At 51.9% G+C, this 19,729-nt stretch overlaps 6 protein-coding genes across 6 annotated transcripts; 3 read left to right on the top strand and 3 right to left on the bottom strand.

Moving 5' to 3' along the window:
* Positions 1-926: 926 nt before the first annotated feature.
* On the bottom strand, positions 927-1,906 carry PV05_11122 (uncharacterized protein; the record flags this gene model as incomplete). Its single annotated transcript, XM_013454574.1, has 2 exons — positions 927-1,692; positions 1,746-1,906. The coding sequence occupies 2 exons, from the start codon at positions 1,904-1,906 to the stop codon at positions 927-929; spliced, it is 927 nt and encodes a 308-aa protein (XP_013310028.1).
* Positions 1,907-2,856: 950 nt separating this feature from the next.
* PV05_11123 (uncharacterized protein) lies at positions 2,857-4,092 on the bottom strand (the record flags this gene model as incomplete). The annotated part of the gene is made up of 1 exon (XM_013454575.1): positions 2,857-4,092. One exon carries the CDS (start codon positions 4,090-4,092, stop codon positions 2,857-2,859), a length of 1,236 nt encoding a protein of 411 aa, XP_013310029.1.
* A 219-nt stretch (positions 4,093-4,311) lies between these two features.
* Positions 4,312-9,082, top strand: PV05_11124 (uncharacterized protein). The gene has a single exon (XM_013454576.1). The coding sequence runs from the start codon at positions 4,866-4,868 to the stop codon at positions 8,793-8,795; it is 3,930 nt and encodes a 1,309-aa protein (XP_013310030.1). The 5' UTR covers positions 4,312-4,865; the 3' UTR covers positions 8,796-9,082.
* Positions 9,035-10,397, bottom strand: PV05_11125 (uncharacterized protein). Its single transcript, XM_013454577.1, has 3 exons — positions 10,170-10,397; positions 9,846-10,102; positions 9,035-9,767 (listed from the first exon to the last, which is right to left on the bottom strand). Exons 1-3 carry the CDS (start codon positions 10,207-10,209, stop codon positions 9,312-9,314), a joined length of 753 nt encoding a protein of 250 aa, XP_013310031.1. The 5' UTR covers positions 10,210-10,397; the 3' UTR covers positions 9,035-9,311.
* Positions 10,398-12,313: 1,916 nt separating this feature from the next.
* On the top strand, positions 12,314-15,938 carry PV05_11126 (uncharacterized protein). The gene is made up of 4 exons (XM_013454578.1): positions 12,314-12,860; positions 12,910-13,074; positions 13,127-13,481; positions 13,533-15,938. The coding sequence occupies exons 1-4, from the start codon at positions 12,578-12,580 to the stop codon at positions 15,592-15,594; spliced, it is 2,865 nt and encodes a 954-aa protein (XP_013310032.1). The 5' UTR covers positions 12,314-12,577; the 3' UTR covers positions 15,595-15,938.
* A 180-nt stretch (positions 15,939-16,118) lies between these two features.
* On the top strand, positions 16,119-19,058 carry PV05_11127 (uncharacterized protein). Its single transcript, XM_013454579.1, has 2 exons — positions 16,119-16,466; positions 16,531-19,058. The coding sequence occupies exons 1-2, from the start codon at positions 16,178-16,180 to the stop codon at positions 18,951-18,953; spliced, it is 2,712 nt and encodes a 903-aa protein (XP_013310033.1). The 5' UTR covers positions 16,119-16,177; the 3' UTR covers positions 18,954-19,058.
* Positions 19,059-19,729: the final 671 nt, after the last annotated feature.

Genomic DNA, 19,729 nt, shown 5'->3' on the forward strand with positions numbered 1-19,729 from the left:
TTTCACTGGACAGTGGTTCAGGAAGGCACGGGTTTCAGCCTTAGGTAAGACTTCGGGGGGTGACGTTGACTCGCTTTGGGTTGGCGATAGAGTTACCTCTAGGTGTCAGGCAGTCTCGTATAAGAGCCCTCAAAATCGGACCACCACCATTCTTACATTCACTCACCTTCACCTCGAACATAAAATCGAGACCGACACACTACTCCCACTTCGCTACTCATATCTTGACCAGCCTTTTAAGCAAACAACCGACACCATAACAGGAATTTACGCAAACCACCGCCCAAAATGTGCATGAAAAGAACTTGTCCCAATTGCCGTATGTGTTATTTCAGCGCGACCGTCGTCCTCTGTGCCGGCAACTGATCTTTTCGATAGAGAAGTCAACATGGTGGGGTTGCGGAAAACATATTCCTTCTGTCTTGGATTCGGTCCCAAAAGATGAATTGTGCACTTGCAAGCCGACGGTCGAAGCGGATGGGAAGACGTATCCGCCAAAGCAGGGAGAAGGCCACGCTGAGTAGTAGATCTTAATCTACCTACCGAATGAGTGGTCACGGAGTTGTCTGGTTGAGTGAAGATGCATAGAAGCGGAGCAGGAGCATGAGCGAGGCGTACGAGGCAGTTTAGAAAGGGACGGGTGATATGATAGTGGAGCGGGCACATCAGGCTCAATTGAAATGGGCGGAATTGCAGTACTACTCTTCATCTCTCTTCATTACCTTAAGCATGACCATATCAACGTTGGCCTTGAGTTGGCATCACTGGGGGACACGTGCCGGTGACACTGCAAGTAGTGAATACCAGGGCAGCGACTGTTTACCCTCGAGAGGACATTGAGCACTCTCTCAACATTCATCATACTAATATCATTCATTGCACATCTGGCTTCGTAGGTTCCACTTCTTGCATTGCCTGCGAAGCAATCAGGTGAATATTATTCCACCGTCTATAACTATCGTCTGGCCGGTGATGAATTCGGCGTCCTTCGAGCATAAAAACCCTCCCACCGGGTTACCCACATCCTCTGGTACACTCACCCTTCCCAGCGCAGTCAAGTCGGACGAATATCTCTTGAGTGACTCGCCTTTCCCTCGGCCTTCGACCTCGCCCAGCTTCTCATCAATCAAATCCCACATCGCCGTACCCACGATTCCTGGCGCATAGGCATTCACATTGATCTTGTGCCTCGCCATCTCCATGGCAAACACCTGCGTCAGACCCCTTACCGCCCACTTCGACGCGCTGTAATGCGCGAGCAGCGGGAATGGTTTGAATGCCACGATGCTCGCTGCGCCTAGGATCTTGTACCCGCTACTACCCTCCGGCACGGGTCCTTGGGCGATCATCTGCCGCGCTGCGTGCGTATAGCATAGCCAAACGCCCATAAAGTTCACATTGAACATGCGCTGTACATCTTCATCCGAGATGTCGAGTGCGGGTGCGACCTGGGCTATCCCAGCGTTGGCGACCATCACTGTGAGTGGTCCGAGTTTGTCTACCGACTCTTTTATCATGGCCTGCACTTCGGAGGAGGAGGTTACGTCGGCGACGACGCCAATGGCCGAGCCGGAGCCATGCTTCTCGTTCAGTTCGGACACTAGCTTGTCGATGCCAGCTTTGTTCGCGGAGACGTCGTTTACGCATACGGCATATCCTTCGGTGGCGAGGCGGCGGATGATGGCTTCACCTCTGCATAGTGTTAGCGAGCGAATGTGCATGAGGACAGGGGTGGTGAATCGTACATGCCCCGCGATGAACCGGTGACGATCGCTGTCCGTTTGACCATTTCGTGGGAATTTGGCGAACTTGTGGCCCTTCGACTAGATTGAGCTAGAATGTCGGACTGACGGAAGTGAGTGTACAGTCTGGTCTGGGTCAACTTGCTATGTCGGTCTAACAGCATGAGTTGGGGATCGCACGCATCTTGAAGCTTTTATCCTTCGATGTGTACGTGATGTGCCTGCGTCCGGGGCTGTCCCGCCATTGTTGATACCCGAGGCAAGCCCCCTCTCCGGACACGCGGAGGAGCAGCATGCTACGCATCCGCAAGTCTACGCGTAAGATCCTTTGATTGTCCTTGAATCGTAGCAAGTGTGGAGCAGAATAACAGAGTAGACTGACTGAGCATCCCGACGAGGAGAAAGCCAATGCGGGGCAATAGAATGCAGCTCGGGGGAATCTCCGCCGAAATCGAGAGCCGCTTGTTGAGCAAAACGTTCCTGCTGCAGCTAAGGTCGGACATGGTCATGCGATACTGGTATACCAGGTACCTTAAGGTAATTCAACGGATGTTCGTCCTTGCTACTGGCACCACTTCAGATCCTGAGCCAAGTCCGATCTCTTTCTACTGCAGCCCCGAGACCGCCAGAGGTATCGACTCACCCTGGGCAACCTGCCATCGTTGTCCGAGATCAGTGGGCACAAGATCATTGATACGATCATCTTCTGTCCGGAAAGACGTTAGTGCTCTTCTTGCGATTCGGGATTGGCGACTCGACTCGTCCTGCCGGCTTCTAATAATGAGATGCGGCATCTTCAACGTGGGGTTTCCGATTGATTTCTTTCAAGCTGTCCGCCAAATGCGTCCTCCTTCTCGGAACCTTGACCGGTCTTCCAGCGTCATTGTCATGTCTTTCGGATCGCTCCCATGCCGCAGCGGCAGATGAATTGGAGGCAACCGGGTGCTGTACGCCGCTTCAGTAGTCGCATGGAAGAGATACTGCAGATGCCAGAAGGTGCCTTCTCGCACACGGAGTGAGACTGAAGCAAGCACAGATGTCGACCGAACATGACTGAAACTGTGCTCATTGCAGTTCATGACATGATACCGATCCTCGGTGTCCGAACGCGCGATCATTCCATGAATTTGCAGACTGGGAGCCGATAGTGATCGATATTCCAGTATTTCCGCCGCACTCCTTCCCACTCATGGTCTAGCTTAGGCAGCTCGACATCTTTCCATTCCACATCGAAGCCAGCCTCGAATAAATCCATTTCGACCACTTTCTGATAGACATCATAGCTGATTTGGCGATCTGCGCCCATGCCATTGAAGAAGGACCACTTGCCCCCTTGATCCAGGAGCGCCATGACTTGCTCGGAGAAGAATTCACGAAATTCAGAATAGGACTCGGCAAACGTGTCGAAATAGATGGCGTCGAACATTTCACCTTCAGCAGCCAATCGTGGGAGGACATCTTGCCATTTCCCACGGTGGACCACGACGCCAGCTTTATCCGCCCATGCTTTGCTGTCCATGTCCTCGAGCACATTTGGATGAGCTTCGACAATGTGGTGACTTGCTGGTTTATTCGGATTTTGCTGGATGTGTGCATCGATGATACCCATTCCGAAGCCAATGTTCAAAATCTTGAGACCTGGCTCCGGTAGAAGAGCAGAAGCAGACTCTTTCATGATGTCACTTTCCCATGCCATCATCACCCCGTTCTGCTGCTCGTCCATGAGCCTGTTGCTGGTAAGTGAAAGTGCAGATGACAGATAAGTTGAGCCATTAACGTCTTGTCGCTGGACGAGAGCCTCCTTTCCGTCGGCGTCTTGAGACTGACCGTTGTCAATTTGACCATCGAGGTTCGCACGCTCCTCCTCTCCCTCCGCTTCTTCTTCTTCTTCTCTTTCTTCTCCTTCTTCATCTTCCATCCTCTCGTACTCCTCCAGTCGACTCAGTATCATTTCCGCTCGTACTCCAGCGTCTACCATGAGCTGGTAGACATCCATCAAGCCCAAACGATATGCAAGACAGCCTGGCGTTTCATCATGCTGGTCTAGCTGATTCCATATTGCTCCATTCTCCAACAGAAACCTAATTACTGAGATCGCAGCGTCTTGTTGATATGCAACCTCACTAACCTCCCCATTAGCTGATGATCTGCACGAAGCAATGGCTGCATGGAGTGGCGAGAAGCCAGTGGCAGGCTCTTGGATATCCACAACCTTGCAGTCGCGGAATGAGTATTCGTTAACACATTTTTCTAGAGCGCCGAGGTCATGCTTTGAAGAAGCCTGAATTACTTGAGCGATCTGATTGTCTAGATGCTGGCCGTCAGTGGCAAGAGATGACTCGCTTGCCATGTCTCAGAATTCGGGCATCAGCTTGCTTACTCCATCAACGCCGTTTGTCTTTGAGTTGTCACCTTTGTGGACGAAGCAGCCGATTTTTCGTGGTGCATGGACGGAATAAAGAAACACCGTCACCGAGCCAAGATAGGCACGTGATCGTCTAACTCACCTGAAGCACCATTCAGAATTTGGCAGGTGTTTGATTTGTCTTGGATTCTAGCCTCAGCTCCTGCCCGATCTTCATTTCCAGTGACTCTTGTCGCAATCGTTTCATCAAACCCCGTCTCAAGAGAGACGTGAGGGATGTAGAGTTAGAATACTTCTTTCCGGCGCCGCTGTGCTGTACGAAGCCTGAACTTTGACAGACCTTCTGATCGTCTCAGCCGAATGAATCACGACATCACCCTTCAGAACATTAACTGCTAGACTGTCCTCGACTTGTGGCCTTGCAGTGCTCTTTCTCATAACGATGCAGTCGCCTTGCTCCGGGCCATGTTCTCTATCGCCATCAGATCGTGATGCAAATTCCTTGACTGTGGTGAGGATCTTGTTCAAGCCACTGAGCGGGCGGGGTGGCGGGTGTCGAGAGTCCTTATATACACGACCCCGCTAAGAATCCAGCTACAACAGATTTGCTGCTGAAGGGTTCTTCGGTTTGAGCTTATCGTTCATCGAGGACACCTCATCGTCGTCTTGTTCTTAAGGTGAACTCGCCATCACCAGCTCTAGACAGCAGTCGCCAATTGTGGCTATCAGCACTGCCGAGCAAGGAGCAGTCTGAAACGATGGGCAAACCAAAAGGCAAAAGCCTACCATCGGCAAATGGCGGCCGCGCAGGTGACACCTTTCCGGAGGCTCTCTATGCGCCTAAACCCAGCTCTTCTCTCAAGGCCGCAGATGGACACAATGTCGATGGCTGGGCCGAGGAGGATATACGGACTTACAATGAATTACTACACGAGAGAGCGAGGCTCGAGACAGAGAAAATCGAGCTAGAGCAAAAATCCTCCCGGCACCAGACACAACGGGCTCTTCTCGACAAGAGTGATACGCCTGTGAACAACTACTTCATAGGTCCATCGGGAGGCGATCAAAAATTTGTCGGGACGTACTCATGCTGCTTGGATGGAGATCTTGAAACAACACCCGAGAAAGCATCCGCCCGTAAACATGCTTGTCGACATGAGATATGCCGGCGAGCAAAGACAGTGGGGGTTTCTTGGATGGAGATGGATACGATCAAATACTATCAGACCAGGATCAAATCGGAAAAATCGGAAAGGATGCAAAATGCGTTGCGCAAACAAAGAGACATTGAGCTGTCTCGCGTCAAGAAAGAGGATGATGAACATACTTCAAGGGAACGGAAGTGTGTTTTGCCTGACAAAGGCATGGCCAACAGTAATAAGGGCTCCCATTCAGGCAAAGCCGACCGACTTGGTTCTGTGAAGCAAGCGACATTGGATATGCTTGCTTCGCAGGACGCCCTTTCTGACCCCAAGAAAAACGCCATCCTGGAGGCTGCCAGAGAGAATGAACATATCGTCCGGCGGATACGTGGAAGACTGGACAAGATTCGACACGACGTGAACTCAGGCAAAGTCTCACCCGCAGTTGCTCGCGCAAAGTTGGACCAGGCTAATTCAGAAATGGCGGACGCCGAGAAAAAGAATAACGAATTCCGGAAAATGATTCTCGATGTCGACCCTGCTTTTTCACAATTTCATCAATCAAATCATGCGAATCCTGCAAATCCATCGAGTGTCCTTCAAACCACTATGGCTTTTACAAATTCAGATGCTTTCTCGCAAGCAATGAACGTCATGAAGGGTTTCTTCGGTGCCTCTGATCCTCGAGACGTCCAGACAGCCATCGCGGACCTTCGTGCCGTCCTGGAGTTCAGTGGTCCAATGTCTCCTGTCCTTCAAAAGTCATTGCGCGCCCTCGAACAGATGCTCTCCAAACAGAATGCTGGAGGATTCACCATCGATGTCACTACAGGAGACGGAAAGACTAGGCCTTGCAACAATGTTGTCGAAGTCATGATGAACCTACGATCGAAAATGCAAGCGTCAAGCACTCCTTCCGCGGCGATCGACCCTGCATTGAACCTGGACGAAGACACCGTCAAGGCGAACCTCGAATGTATCAAGGTGGAAGATGCCGCGAAGAAAGATATGGCAAAGATGATTGAAAGGATGGCCAATGATACACCCACAAATATTCAGGCAGCGCTGAAGAAGATCAAAACAAAGGCTATTCTAAAGTCCCCTATACCACCACTATCTGATCTCATCCTCGACAATGCGATCAATGAGCTGGTCTTCCATCGCACAGTTAAGTGCTTTGTCGACGAGGTCGCGGGTATTGACAATGTCACTCAAGTCTCCGGAAGAATCACGTCGCTTGTGATCTCGACCGCCCACAACAAGCCCGAAAATTATCTGGTGACTCTTGACATGTTCAAAGACTCCATCAAGAGAATTCAGAAGAAAAATCACCCGGAAGCCCTGGCGCAAGCAACAGCCAAAGTCGAGGAATCTATGACTAAATTTGTTGCTGCACACGAGGCCAAGCGGAATAAGAGCGCCGCCGCCGACAAACCGGCTCTCTCACAAGTACTGGGATCAAAAGCAATGCTCGATACTGGCTATCTATTGACAGGTAGAAAGCTAAGCTTGGAGTCTTGGAATGCTTTTCTGAGATTTCTTGACACTCCCCAAGTGGCAGATCGAGGCAAGGTGCGTATGCACGTAGTGGGATATATCTATAAGCACCTTGAGGAAGGTATCTGGGATGTTTTTCATGCGATCGCCCACCGTCACACCTTGCATAAGTTCCGCTTTGAGCCTTGGATCGCCGGGAAACAGTTCTATCATGCCAACATGAGGCTTGCTGCTTCCTCAGGACAGGACAAGTTGCAAGACACAGTCTTGAGATACCAGCAAATTGGAGCTTGTCCTGCAATGACCGCCATCATCATAGCGCAACGTCTTAGCTACCAGATCCGAGCCGATTTCGAAAGCACCAAAAGCAATATGATGACGCTCAGAAACCTGTTCGACCATTACGACTCTGGCCAAAACCGTGAATGGTTCCACTCATTCAGTTTCATCATCCAGAGCATCGCGGACCTCTTTGCAGTGCTTGTCTTTCAGATTACAGTCGATGATCCTATGGCACTCTCGATTATCGCTGCTGACGTTGTCAGTATTGTATCGACATTCGTGCTCGAGATCGCAGACCCCACCCAGGCGGAGACTAATTTGAGTGTGCTTGAAGCATTCATTTCTAGCATACTCATCGATGATGAAGACCCCGACGAGATTGACAAGCTGAAAGATACCCTGTCTCCATTCCATCACATGTGCCAGGACTCCCGTTATCGGTGCTCGCCGCAACATGTCTGTAAAGCTCGCATCCAAGCACTGAACGCAGAGAATTCGCAACCGCTTCCTGCGCCAGTCCCACGATTTGGAAAAGAGAATCAGTTGCTGAGACTGAGCACCATGGAGGAGCTTCATGCAATGGCCCGAACATCATCCCAAGACTTCCCTCGCGGCATCAAGCTCTCCTTGCTTGTTGACAGTGACTGGGACGTTGCGCTGAAGTTGGTCCCACATCTCAAATGCTTGGACAAACGCAACACTGGACGCAAATGCGAATGCGCTCAAAAAGATCAGGATCACGCCACGCGTCTGGTGAAGCTGAAAGCCCAGCTCAATCGCGACTTCTCTGAACTCAACTCTTTCTTGAGTCTTCGAAAGGAGCCACCGAAGTCTCTGTGGGCTCGGGTCGAAGAGAATGAAATCAAATTGCACGACCTACCCATGATGTTTTCTGACCGCCCGGAGAAAGTACTCTGCGATCCGGCTGAATTCATGGCAATGGTGAAAGAGAAGCTTGGCGCTGGTGGGAATACAGAAAGTTATTTCGAGCGTTTTGCGCGGCTTGCCCAGGTTCCAGTGAATGTACCGAGCATCCAGAAGATTATCGCAGGCGATACCTCTTATGCCCGCCACATGAAGAGAGCTTCGCAGGAGAGAAGCAGCATCAGTCAAGACGACAGACGCCTATCGACTACCTCCGAAGCCTCAGACGCTGTGTCAAGCCCCTGCCTTCCCACCGTCGCCTCGAGCAGCAAGATGCCGCCACCTCTAAGTCGCACCGCAGACAAGAGTATCCACGAGTTGTTGACCATGAACGACCGTGAGCTTACGATTGCCAATCAGTTGATCAAGCTCATCGACGGAATGCCTGGCATGGGCATCCCTGCATCGAACCTGCTCGGTGTCGTCGAGCCCCATACCTTGGCTGGAATCAGACGACCCCTGGACCAGTTCGTAGTTGACCACATCCAAATGGCGTACCTTGTCGCTGAATCGCAGGGCTATCGGGCGCTGCAGACCTGGCTGGAGCATAACGTTTCAGAAGCTGGAGATCTCACAAAATACAGAAGCTGTGGAGGCTGCGTCCTCAGCGTGGCCCATAACAACATAGCAAATTGGGAGACCCAGAGTGACGCCAATGGCCAGGAGGAAAGATCATCTCAGGACGAAGCAGTGCAGACAGAAGATGTTGCAGCTCCAGTGTCTCCAGCTGACCGCGTCGACCGAGCAGCGGCTAACCTCAGTCGGCTCGTCGATGATTTTGCGCACATGACTGCCTTACACCCAACCGGGCCGCGCAAACGTTTACCAAAACGCAATCGCTAGGGATCACAGTTTGTTCGAAGCTTCAGATACCGACCACAGGCGTTTGGGAGAGACGGAATCAGGATTTTCTGCTAGGAGTTTGCACCACGATCTATTCTACGGCGCATGAGGTACGAATCATGAGTCTCGGCGATGACTCAGGAGTTTCTACTTGGAGGATGACGAGTTAGGGCCTGCAGCTCAAGGACTTGGAGCTGCATCGGCTCAGCGTTATCCAGAGCTTCTTATTGGGTTTACGATGTGCAAGTAGTGCAGAGCCATGCATTGAATGTTACCAGTCATTATCGTACTCTACCATGCCGGTGTAGACCTTTTCCCGCATAATAATCCGAATGTGTCTCTTCGAAGGCCGCAGATCGGCTTGCCCGTCCCGGCAAATGGCCCAAAAGATATCGAGCACGACAGCCGCAGGACCCAACTCCCCAACCTTCTATGGGTTCGAAGCATGACTGATGGTAGGCGAATGGCCAGTGCTCTTCTCCCTCATAGTACTCATCATGGATGTGAGTCGGAAACTTAGACGCCCGAGGCACCTGGCGCGTCCTTGTCGGCCTTCAGGCTCAACAGTAATTCGCGCATTCTCTTCTTTGAGGAGCCATCTCCGCCGCCTTGCTGACCCTTTCCACTCAAGTCTACAAGTTTCGCAATTCGTTCCCAAGCCGTGCCTCCTGCCGTTGTGTCTTCTCTCTTCGCGAGGAATTCCTCCGCCTCCTTCGCGGTCTGAGCCTTCTGCTTGTCGACTTTGCGGTTGTAGGATTCGTAGAACGAATCAATATCTTTCTGTGCCGTAGAAATGGTTTCTTCCTTCTTGCGCTGGGAGGCTTCGTCTCGGCGGGCTATGTCCGCGTCTCTCTTGGCTCGCCATGCTCGAATCGGCTCGGTCTCTTCCTCTTGTGAAGGCGCTGTGTAGTTCGTGTAGCCCCCGTGAAAAGGGGTTGCGGAGTCTGTGATGGTGCCGCCGGGTCCGATGTTCTGCGCGCATGAGTGTCAGCCACCACGTCCTCATAACCACACAACCAAGGGTCCCTGTAGGGAAAGGGCAAGCCATACATCATTTCGTGTGTCAATGGCAGGGAAAGAACTCTCGAAGTCATTCAGATCGTCCTGCGCTCCGCTTGATGGCTGCGCCGGGGCAGATGTGTAATCGCCGTCATCGCCGCCGAGAAGGTCGTCATCACCGTCTTCTACGGTAGCGGCGCCGGGCTTGTCGTTGGCAGCAAAGAGATCAGCGTCTTCACCTAAGAGGGCTCGTTCTCGCTCGAGAAAGCTGCCTTGCGCTGTGGAGTCGGGTCGGACGTCTGTCTCTCCTGTACCAGGCATTAGTATCCGTCAACAGAGGTATCTAGAGTATATGGAGCACCATCTTGAACTTACCAGCATCAATGTCCTCAATTGAAGGGAAACGGTCTGCCATGATGGGCAGCTAGTTACAGGGAGAGGGCCGGAGGTGCAGGCAATGTGTTCACAAAGCGTTCTGGCGGAGGAGTGGCCGAGGTGACAGACCGATCGTATTCTTGGAGGATTTTGTATGTGAATATGTAGCGCAAAGTCGTGAGGTGTGTCGGATTGGCAATTTGTGAGATTGCTGGTACTGCCTGCGCTTGGAGGTCGAGCAATGCTGGCGGTCGACTTGGCCTTGGGGAACATTATGATGTGTCCGACGCCGAATGCGCCAACCTTTCGGGGCAGATTTTGAGGAATATGTACTGTCAGACTTCTCTATTTTTCTACGTGAGGCCGCTCTCTCGGCCCTACAGATCGTCAACTTGCCTCTTCACCTTTTTGTGCTTCATTGCACTCCAACAGTTGAGAGTATAAGATCTTGGTCATCTCTGACCAACCCTAACGCTGCCACTTCACGGGCGCCGAGCTGCAAGACAACGTCCTTTGCCCGTCCCAATATGTGAATGATCTTCTGCGCATCTCCCCTCTCGATGGTCGTCGAGATGCCTCATGCTAGAATCAATCGGAAAATGGGGAAAGAGGAAGAGGACACAGACGCTGAAGCCTGTACAACCGTATACGGAGCTCAGCAATCGAATATCTTTCCGCAAGCAACAATAGTCTCGTTGTACAAGTGCAACGCGTACTTCTGTTGCTCATTCCAACATGGAAAAGCACCTCCCTCACAGTATCGCGAAATGGTCTCTCTTTAATGAGGCCCCTCAATCGCGTAGATCTGTCTGGTGCTATTGCCTGCGACGATGAATAGCATGCTGAAAGACAGGAAGATTTTCCGGCGTCCAGGCCTGACAGAAGGTCACCAGCCGTACCTAGCGAACCTCTTTTTCAAAGCAGGTGTATTCCTTCTTGATACACAGCCCATATGTTTGACGTGGAATCCACTAATTCTGGTTTTTAATGTCATTCTTCACAAGAGCCAATCCTCCTCATGATCAGCAGAATTCCGGTTGGCATCGTGCGTCTCATCCGATACTCACACACCAGCGCACGGTTCTTCCAGATCTCAAAGAACGACTACAAGAGATCAAGCAAGCAATGTATACATTAATACGGAGCCCGGCAATGCTAAGACCCTTCACAATGTGAATCCGAGACCTATTGAATGCCCGCAGAATTCCTTGTCGATGGTTGAGATCGGTCCCTATGCACAGCGCAGGCGGTTTCTCTAGTGAGATCAGTCTCGGACGGGGGCTGATGTTGTCGCACCACAAGCTGATGTTGATAGATCATTCGACTAACGGCTCAATATCGTGCGCTCCTGATTAGGGACAAATGGGCAAGAGAGGTAACTTTTAAGCAGGAATTGCTCCGGCACAGGGAGCGTACCCAGAAAAGATGGCGCATCGTTTCAGCTCGTTGAAATTTCTTTTAAATTCTTGAAAACCCCCGCGCCTGGAGGCAAGTCTATGAGCAATAACGATGGTACAGTTGGCTGATGAAGCCGAGAAAGACGATAAGAAGATGACAATTGCTCTGGGCGCGTGAACATCTGGCAGCAGTGTGCAGACAACTCTAGCCAATCGAATGTCAAGAAAAGACTGAGCAATCCCATCATCTGACAGCTTCTGGGTGGCTTCCAGCCTGAAGCTTGGACGCAGGCTAATTCAACGCCACAACATGTCGTCCACGCCAACACCTGTCACCAGATACAAGCATTTCCGACGTGGATCTGATTGCTATGGCGACAGGTGCATTGCTTGGTCGTTGCGAGACACGAACATCTGTGCTTGCTGTCGCATGACGCTCCCTCGAAACCAGGTCTTCTACTCTCCTCTCCTTGATCAGACTCGCTGTGCCTTGCAGTCGTTGCTGCTCTCTCAATCCTGTGATCAGCGGCGTCGTTGCAGAGCAGGCCGTCGTGCAATGTGCACCAGAAGACGCCTGTCTCTGGAAATGCGACAAACACTTGACTTAGCAGAGAATTTGTCCTACGGGTTCCAAGATGAGTAGGCTGTTTGAAGCCAGACCATCAACCCCAACCGTGCTACCGGCGAAGGTAAAGACTAGTAAAAGGAGGTTCGCCACCAGGCTGGCTGCACTGGCTGAAAGGCTGTCGGCGTCGCTGGTTCCCGCGCCTCATGGCCTGGAGGAATTGTTCAAGCCACCCTCCTGATAACGCAATCGAGCTCTGACTGTGAAATTTCTGGTCTTTGCAATACTGGGGCGTCGAACCGGAGATTTCAGGTTTTGTCCACCTTGCACAGTGAGTACCATCTACCGCCCATGGTGCTGCTCCGCGCTGCTCCACGTGCACCAACACACGGACCGCGTGTTTCGTAACGCAGTGTGAGTATTGTTTACGCAGGTACGTCCCATTCATGTCTAGACACCTTCTCTACCGATACTATCGTTTTCACATACGAGCTTCATCACTTCCACTACTATCGAGAACAAGACAGCCGTCGAGCAGCATATCGTTGCTGCTTCCAAACATGAAAGCCTTACCCTTTACTCCCTTTCTCGGGCTGCTAGCCTTGCAGCCTCAATTATCCGCTGCCTACTGGCGCATGGCCTGCAGCATTTCTCAAACAGCTCGAGTCGACCCGATTCTCAATCCCGGTGGCGTCGCCAGTCACGTCCATAAGTTCGCGGGTGGGAACAGTCAGTTAATGCGCTGCGTCGAGTTATTGAATTGTCGCTAAGAATTCAGATGTCAACGCAAATTCCGACCACAGTTCCCTCCTTACGTCGACCTGTTCATCTTGTGAAGTTCAGGCTGATCTCTCAGCCTACTGGACACCTCAATTATACTTCGCGCACTCGGATGGTGTATTCGAAGAAGTACCAAATTACGGAATGACTGTTTACTATGTTGGTAAGTATCGGGCCATTCTGACTATGTTCCTTGCTCACCAGTATCAATTTAGGACGTGGCGGGGACACATCGAACACTGTCGCATTCCCATCAGGGCTCAAGATGATTTCGGGGGATACTACAGCGCGCTCGTATGACACCAGCACATTGACATACTTGAACACGCGACCTGTAGCAGACCGGGTAAGTTTCCGTTGCATAAACGAGGCTAACGATATTCCAGAAACCCACTACCTCAATGATACCGACTGTGTCAATGGGCTACGAGCGCAAATCAACTTCCAATCTTGCTGGGACGGTGTCAATCTTTACCTGGAGGACTCGGCACATGTGGCTTATCTCTCTAATATCGACTCTGGTGTCTGCCCTCCCTCGCACCCGGTTCCCATCCCGGGCCTTTTCTTTGAGTAAGTGATCGGTTACGACGGTGGAACTGTGCATATATCTGATCCGTTCAGGGTGTTGTATTTCACAAACGATATTGATCAATCGGCCGGTGGCGAATTTGTCTTCGCGAATGGCGATCCGACAGGCTACGGTTACCATGCGGATTTCATGAATGGGTGGGATATGGATGTGCTGGACGACGCTGTCGCCAACTGTCTCTACACCGATGTCGATTTTGGTGTTCCCTCCGCTTGCCCTTATCTCGTCACCAGCGATACTTCCGACTTCGCTCGCCTCTGTCCAGAAGAACCGTCAGTGCTGACCGAGGCTGTACACGGCAACCTCACGGGCTTACCTGGCTGCAATCCCATTAGCTGGGGCCCTGAATCCTCTCCCCAGAACGTTTGTCCCGTCGGCCAAGTCACGCCTCTCAATGCCACAACAGCGTCGGCTTCCGGTAGTGCAACCAGCTCTACTACCGCCTCAAGTACCCTTTCATCAAGCTCGACTTCAAGCTCGTCGTTGGCAACCACAATGTCCGCGACCGATGCTACTACCTCGACCATTGGAGCTGGCGAAACCGTCACAACCCCGACATCAAGCTCAAGCTCATTTTCTTCCTCGGCTGCCTCGACTACGGACACTGCCGTATCGTCCGTCTCCACCACTGGGATTCAACCATCTGAATCACCGGCATACGGTGATTCGAGCGTATTGCAGTCCACGTCCGGCTTTACAGACCCGATCGTTTCTACTACTTCTCCTATCTTGTCAACTATGTCAAGTACTTCCACTACAGCACCTTCGGTCCTTACGACTTCGACGACAATGACAACAGCGATCGATGTGACAACGAGCAGTTCCGCAACTCTAACCAGTGATGCAGTGTATGCACAGGACCCGACAAGTGGAAGCACCTCGACCGATGCTCCGAATTCCGGCGTCTCAAGTCAGGACACTGCAGTGGACACTATCACGTCCAGTCCGACTATCACTGACTCAACAGATGACAGTGAAACAACCACAGTCACTATCACCGATTATGTTACCGTCACTGTGACGGTCAACGGCGATGTGGCCGGAAGTTCGGCAACTGTGGCCAGTTCAGCTACATCGGCGGCTGGTGCAGCTATTGACGCCACGAGTCAGGCACCTACTCTGACTATAGCGGAAACGACAGTCACAGAATCTGGAAGCACGCTGACCATTCCTGCAAGTACCTTCCGGTGGCGCGATGGGGCGTGGTATCGTGGGTCTCGTGTCAACTATATTGAAACCACCATCACTATAACTGTGACTGGAAGTCCCGTCACAGTAGCAGGAAGTACGGTCTCAGTGGAAGCAAGCACCGTCACGCAGACGATGAGCATATTCAGCGTCAATGACAACATGTATACGGTTACCGGAAGCACATTCACCACGTTTTACCCTGCTGCGGAGGCGACCACAGCAACAGCAAGTGCTCCTATACAGTCAACAAGCACATCTACTACCGACAACGGCATGTACACGATCACTGGGAGCACTTACACCACGTTCACTTCTGGACAAGCTTCAAGCAGCGTCACTGGAGCCGAATTCTATACTGTGGCCACTTCAACAAACTCACCAAGCGCGGCGGACGCAGCCAGCACTATCACAGCACCAGCAAGTGCAGCGAGTACCGGCGGCAGCATATATACGGTTACTGGAAGCACGTATACCACCTTCGAGTCTGCAACAGTATCAGCCACTACGGACGAAGTAACTTCGACTACGACGTTGTTCACCACTACCACCCTCTACGTGACGGTCACCCCCACAAGCACTACGACATTGCTCACGCAAACCAGTTCGAGTACGGAAGCCTTTTCGAGCACGGACGCAAACATCGCCCCAACAGCCTCACCGAGCATTCAAGCCGCCGAAGCCAGCAGCAACACAACTTTGTCGTTGATCACGGGCATGGGCGGCGCCACGTCGTCCATCTTGAGTTCGGGAGGAAGCGAAGCGACCACCTTCGTTACAGTGACAGACCTGATCACCGATGAGATGACCTCGACGACGCAAACGACACTCACGCTGGCGACGGCGTCATCGAACACGACATATTTCACGATTCGGGGCCGCGAGGTACTATTCACGCGGCGATGATGCAACTAATTCTAGCAGCAGGACCGATCAAGTCTATTTCCATTCGGTAGAGACCGAATATTGTTTGAATAATACTAATTTTCTAGGCGCGTTTTCTGGAATATAGCACGATACCACGAACGACAGTATTCGGAACTGGACGGCACCAGCACGCGCAATATATCGGACGGCATTTTCGTGGGCAAGAGGGGTTTGACAGCATCGTTGGAACGTAATGGTTGCACGGTCTATTGGGAGGTTGGTCCATTTTGTTTGGGGGCTGGTACACTGTACAAATAATGGAGGAAAGTATAGAATACTTCATGGCATGTGGTATAGGATTGAATGAATAATATGCCAAGTTGTGTGATTCCTCAAGCCCCGTGTAGTAAATGCCTATGAGGTGAAGAGGAAGTGTGTGATGGAAGCAGAGGATCTTCCACCAATCTTCCGACTGACTCGTGGCTCTTGAAGCTCTGAGCTGACAATGACTCGATAATTCCCCACGCCAATTTTGGGGTTTCTCAGGCTCGCATTCCATACACATACCAACCACTGCTGGAGCTGCGTGCAGGCTCGACACCACTTCGGTCGCCCAAATGTCATGAGGAAGAGGTTGACCGCAGCTACCTGCGTCTCCCATCAACGGTCGCCGTTCATCTGGATCTCCGACGCCCTTCTCGCAGACACTTTTACCCGATTTTGTCACCACAAGCGACACGGGAGCAACGTCCCAGGACCCTTGGAAGCTCAGCGTCGAGCGGCCAGACGCAAGAACACCTCCCTCGCATATGCCAGTCATGGCGTACCATCAGTAGACCCTGCGCTGGTCTTCGGTGGCAGCAAGGACATAAATTGGTGGCAGACTCCCACGAGCCAAGAGCCTGCGAAGCGTAAGTTGCACCTGAAGAAAGGACGATTAGATGTTTGAGTTCCAAGACTGATCGTGATCTTTAGACGTCGCCTTTCCTCTCTTGCAAACTTGGCTATTTCCCAATACCGAAAAACCCCAACAGCTGCAGGCTCCTGAAGAATGTCACAAAGAGATCTCACAACCGATACAGGGTGGCCAGGTCAAACAGCTATCCCAATGTTGGAATCTGTCGGACATACGCGCATGGTTAAAATCAGGAAATGTCGATTTACGTTATGATACAACTACAGGCGAAGCTATATGGCGGCATATGTTGAAGGCTTCCTTTGGCGCGGAAGAAATAGCGGAATATGTCAGTGACCCTGGATTTCATCCTCGCGGCACCTCGTTCATCGCTCAACTTCTCCCTGCCATGTTGGCTCTCACCTGGGACGTCTACTCCTGGAGGATCTTACGCGACTCTATTGCCAAGGCTGCAGAGCTCGGCTTTATTGGTATCGAGGACTTGCGGACCATGCTCAATACCATAACCACTTCAGAATTACTGTCTCTGCGGAAGAGAGGACATACGACCATCAGTGTGCAGAGAGAACGGATCTATTTGATTCGGGACATTCTACAGTCTCTGGAGCGGTCAAAAGTTCTGCGCGTGGCAGACCTCGGCCGACCCTTCTTATCTGAGCTGTGCTCAAAGTTAGTGAATCTCGACGTCCCGGGTCCAAGGATGGCGCTTGCCCCTGTCCTGTTGGAGCTCATAGCTTGGGGTGGGAGGAATGACGCAGCAAGGGTCAGTCAATTCATCACAAGGTATTTGAGGAATCGTTGTCAGGGCACTCCGGGTCAAGATGTCGGTGAGACAATGGCGGATCGGCTAAGCCAGGCTCCTGCATGCTTTGTCCGGATGCTTCTGCTGCATACGGCCGAAAACTTGGTCGAAATCGCGCGAGACAACCCTACAAATACCTACAAATTTCTGTTCTACCATTGGAGTGGTGTGTTGAAAACATTGGGCGCTACCAGGAAAAACCTCCAGCCCACAGGCAAGGACTGGACCGTCTATCGATCGAGCGCTGGCGGTCTCAATGACGATCAGCGTCTCCTGATCTTCGCTTGGACTATTTTGCATCTATCTCGGCACTGGCGGCGTTCACCTTCTGTGCCGGATCGACTTCAGGCCCTCGACTTGTTTGGCAGGACCATGAAATCCATAATTTCCAAGCCCAACTCCATCGAAGGAGGCTTCTTGAAACGGGCTGAGGCTGTCCTAAGGACTCTAGCTCTTCCGGACAAGTCAGTTCTACTTCGTGAGCTCAAACTCGTTGCTGCGGGAATGTCAGCTCCCGAAGTTTCAGCGCGCTCTCATCTCGAGGAGCGTGTGCCTTACCACTTGTCTCTCTTCCTCGACGACGATATCTACAAGCATCGGGGCCGGCGTTTCAACGAGGCTTTAGCGGAGTTGGGAGAATGTCTCAATCACAATCTTGTGGAATTTCGCACCATTTCGCGGCGTCTGATCCAAAAGAGCGAAGCATCTTTCGAGATTCTCAGCCGCATGCTCGAATGCAATATCCCTATCAAGGCCGCCTTATCGACAACTATCCGTCAGCGTCGGGCTGTGGAACAACGAGCACGATTTCGAGATCCTCTTCCCTCGGGTAGTCAATCAACCGAGCATCACGTTCCTGCTGCGGTCGGTTACCCCAGGAAGGTGCTCGCTCTGATCAACCATCTCGCCGTATCGTTCGCGACTACACCGGTTACCAGCCCTCGGCAAGCCCTGAGGAGAGTGTACTGGTGCTTTCGCTTCTTGCACCGATACGGCGCCCCGATTGAGCCGAAACTCACCAAAGCACTGTGGCATGCCGGGGTCGCGCGTATGGCGGAGCACGGGTTCGGAGAGTACGGCACGAGCAAGGTGCTTTTGAAATGGATCATGTGGCAGGTCAAGACCGTCGAAGGCGAGGATGTTGCCAGACGGCTGCTCTGGAGCGCTGCCTTTCGAGCGGAGCGGCGTGCGGAGATGGAGCAGCTGGCCAAGCTGACTGACGAGGTTGATGCCACGATTTTCAAGCAGGAAGTGCATGCTAAGGTCCCACCGCATCAACAGCACCACGAAGCCGGCACGCGAGCACCGCGAACGGAACGATTTCACTTTCCAATGACCAACGCAAACCTCACCAAGCTGTTAGAGCAGCCTAGTGAGGAAGAAACGAGCCCCCTACTGGCGGAGCTAAGCGAGGACAGCAGCGCCATTGATGGTGCTGTTGATGGTGGGAATACCCCTCCACCTCCGGATATATTCAGCGGCCGCAGCAGCAAGCTGCAAGATTTGATGATATTGCAGAAGATCCGTCACGTCAAGACTGACGAGAAGTATACAAGACCGTTCTGGTATGATAAGTCGGCAAGGAGAGCTGACTGGGAGACAAGGGCTCAGAGGAGGAACGATAAAGAAAACTTTCGACAAGGAAAGACGGGGTCGCAAGTAGGCTGGGGCGGCGAGTAGATGTCCCTGCACAATGCAGAGGACGCCTTAAAAGGGCTATCTATTACTCTAGTATAGACTTGAGACCAGGACATGTACAGTTTCAAACTTTGAATCATGACGCATACACCATAGGTGCATATCCAGGTCGCATTGGGCGTGCTTTCCCGAAATTTACCTGCAGACTTGACTGTATCAAATACCCTGCATTGTAGCAAGGCGCAGTCGTGCAGGAATTCTATTTGATGTCCCGACAGGCCGAAGGAAGGTTTGACGGAGACTGGACGACACTGTTGACCGGCCGTGGGCCGGTGTCATTATCGTCTGTACAGGGCTGCAAGAATTGTTCGGATGATACCAGACACGATGGTTAATGAAATATGCTTGGTCAAGCGGGCACAGCAACCCTGGTCGATTTTGGCGGAATTTTAGTCAAACACGAACATTGCCAAAATCTTGTTTTGTCCAAGATTAGGGTTCGGATGTTTATAGGGCGAGTGGCGGCTCGCGGGCCGTCACCGAGTTCATAAGTGGCCAGACCTGTGGAGGTGCAAGAGATGCAGACGTTTCGCAGCCGAAAAGCATAAAACCATGGTGCTGGGACTTTTGGCGAGACTGAAATCGTGTAACCTTACCGAGTACACTGGATCTTTTGAGGTAGCACAAGACTCGAGTGACACGTTCGCTAGGAGTACTTTCTGGAGAGATGGACAGAACTATCACTAAGCTTCACTTTGAAATCTTGACGGCAGGAGTGATGATCTTTGCGGAGTGTTGCTGAAGTTGGTAAACTGGCG

The sequence above is a fragment of the Exophiala xenobiotica genome (assembly GCF_000835505.1).
Source record: "Exophiala xenobiotica strain CBS 118157 unplaced genomic scaffold supercont1.7, whole genome shotgun sequence".
Classification (NCBI taxonomy): Eukaryota; Fungi; Ascomycota; class Eurotiomycetes; order Chaetothyriales; family Herpotrichiellaceae; genus Exophiala; species Exophiala xenobiotica.

What these genes read in the sequence shown, in the direction of transcription:
- PV05_11124 (XM_013454576.1), top strand. Translation starts at nt 4,866, where the DNA reads ATGGGCAAACCAAAAGGCAAAAGCCTACCATCGGCAAATGGCGGCCGC.
- PV05_11126 (XM_013454578.1), top strand. Translation starts at nt 12,578, where the DNA reads ATGTCTAGACACCTTCTCTACCGATACTATCGTTTTCACATACGAGCT. An exon ending in TAAGTTCGCGGGTGGGAACA is followed by an intron (nt 12,861 to 12,909) that starts GTCAGTTAATGC and finishes CTAAGAATTCAG; the next exon opens with ATGTCAACGCAAATTCCGAC. An exon ending in AATGACTGTTTACTATGTTG is followed by an intron (nt 13,075 to 13,126) that starts GTAAGTATCGGG and finishes GTATCAATTTAG; the next exon opens with GACGTGGCGGGGACACATCG.
- PV05_11127 (XM_013454579.1), top strand. Translation starts at nt 16,178, where the DNA reads ATGAGGAAGAGGTTGACCGCAGCTACCTGCGTCTCCCATCAACGGTCG. An exon ending in GAGCCAAGAGCCTGCGAAGC is followed by an intron (nt 16,467 to 16,530) that starts GTAAGTTGCACC and finishes CGTGATCTTTAG; the next exon opens with ACGTCGCCTTTCCTCTCTTG.
- PV05_11125 (XM_013454577.1), bottom strand. Translation starts at nt 10,209, where the DNA reads ATGGCAGACCGTTTCCCTTCAATTGAGGACATTGATGCTG. An exon ending in AATTGAGGACATTGATGCTG is followed by an intron (nt 10,103 to 10,169) that starts GTAAGTTCAAGA and finishes TGCCTGGTACAG; the next exon opens with GAGAGACAGACGTCCGACCC. An exon ending in CCATTGACACACGAAATGAT is followed by an intron (nt 9,768 to 9,845) that starts GTATGGCTTGCC and finishes TCATGCGCGCAG; the next exon opens with AACATCGGACCCGGCGGCAC.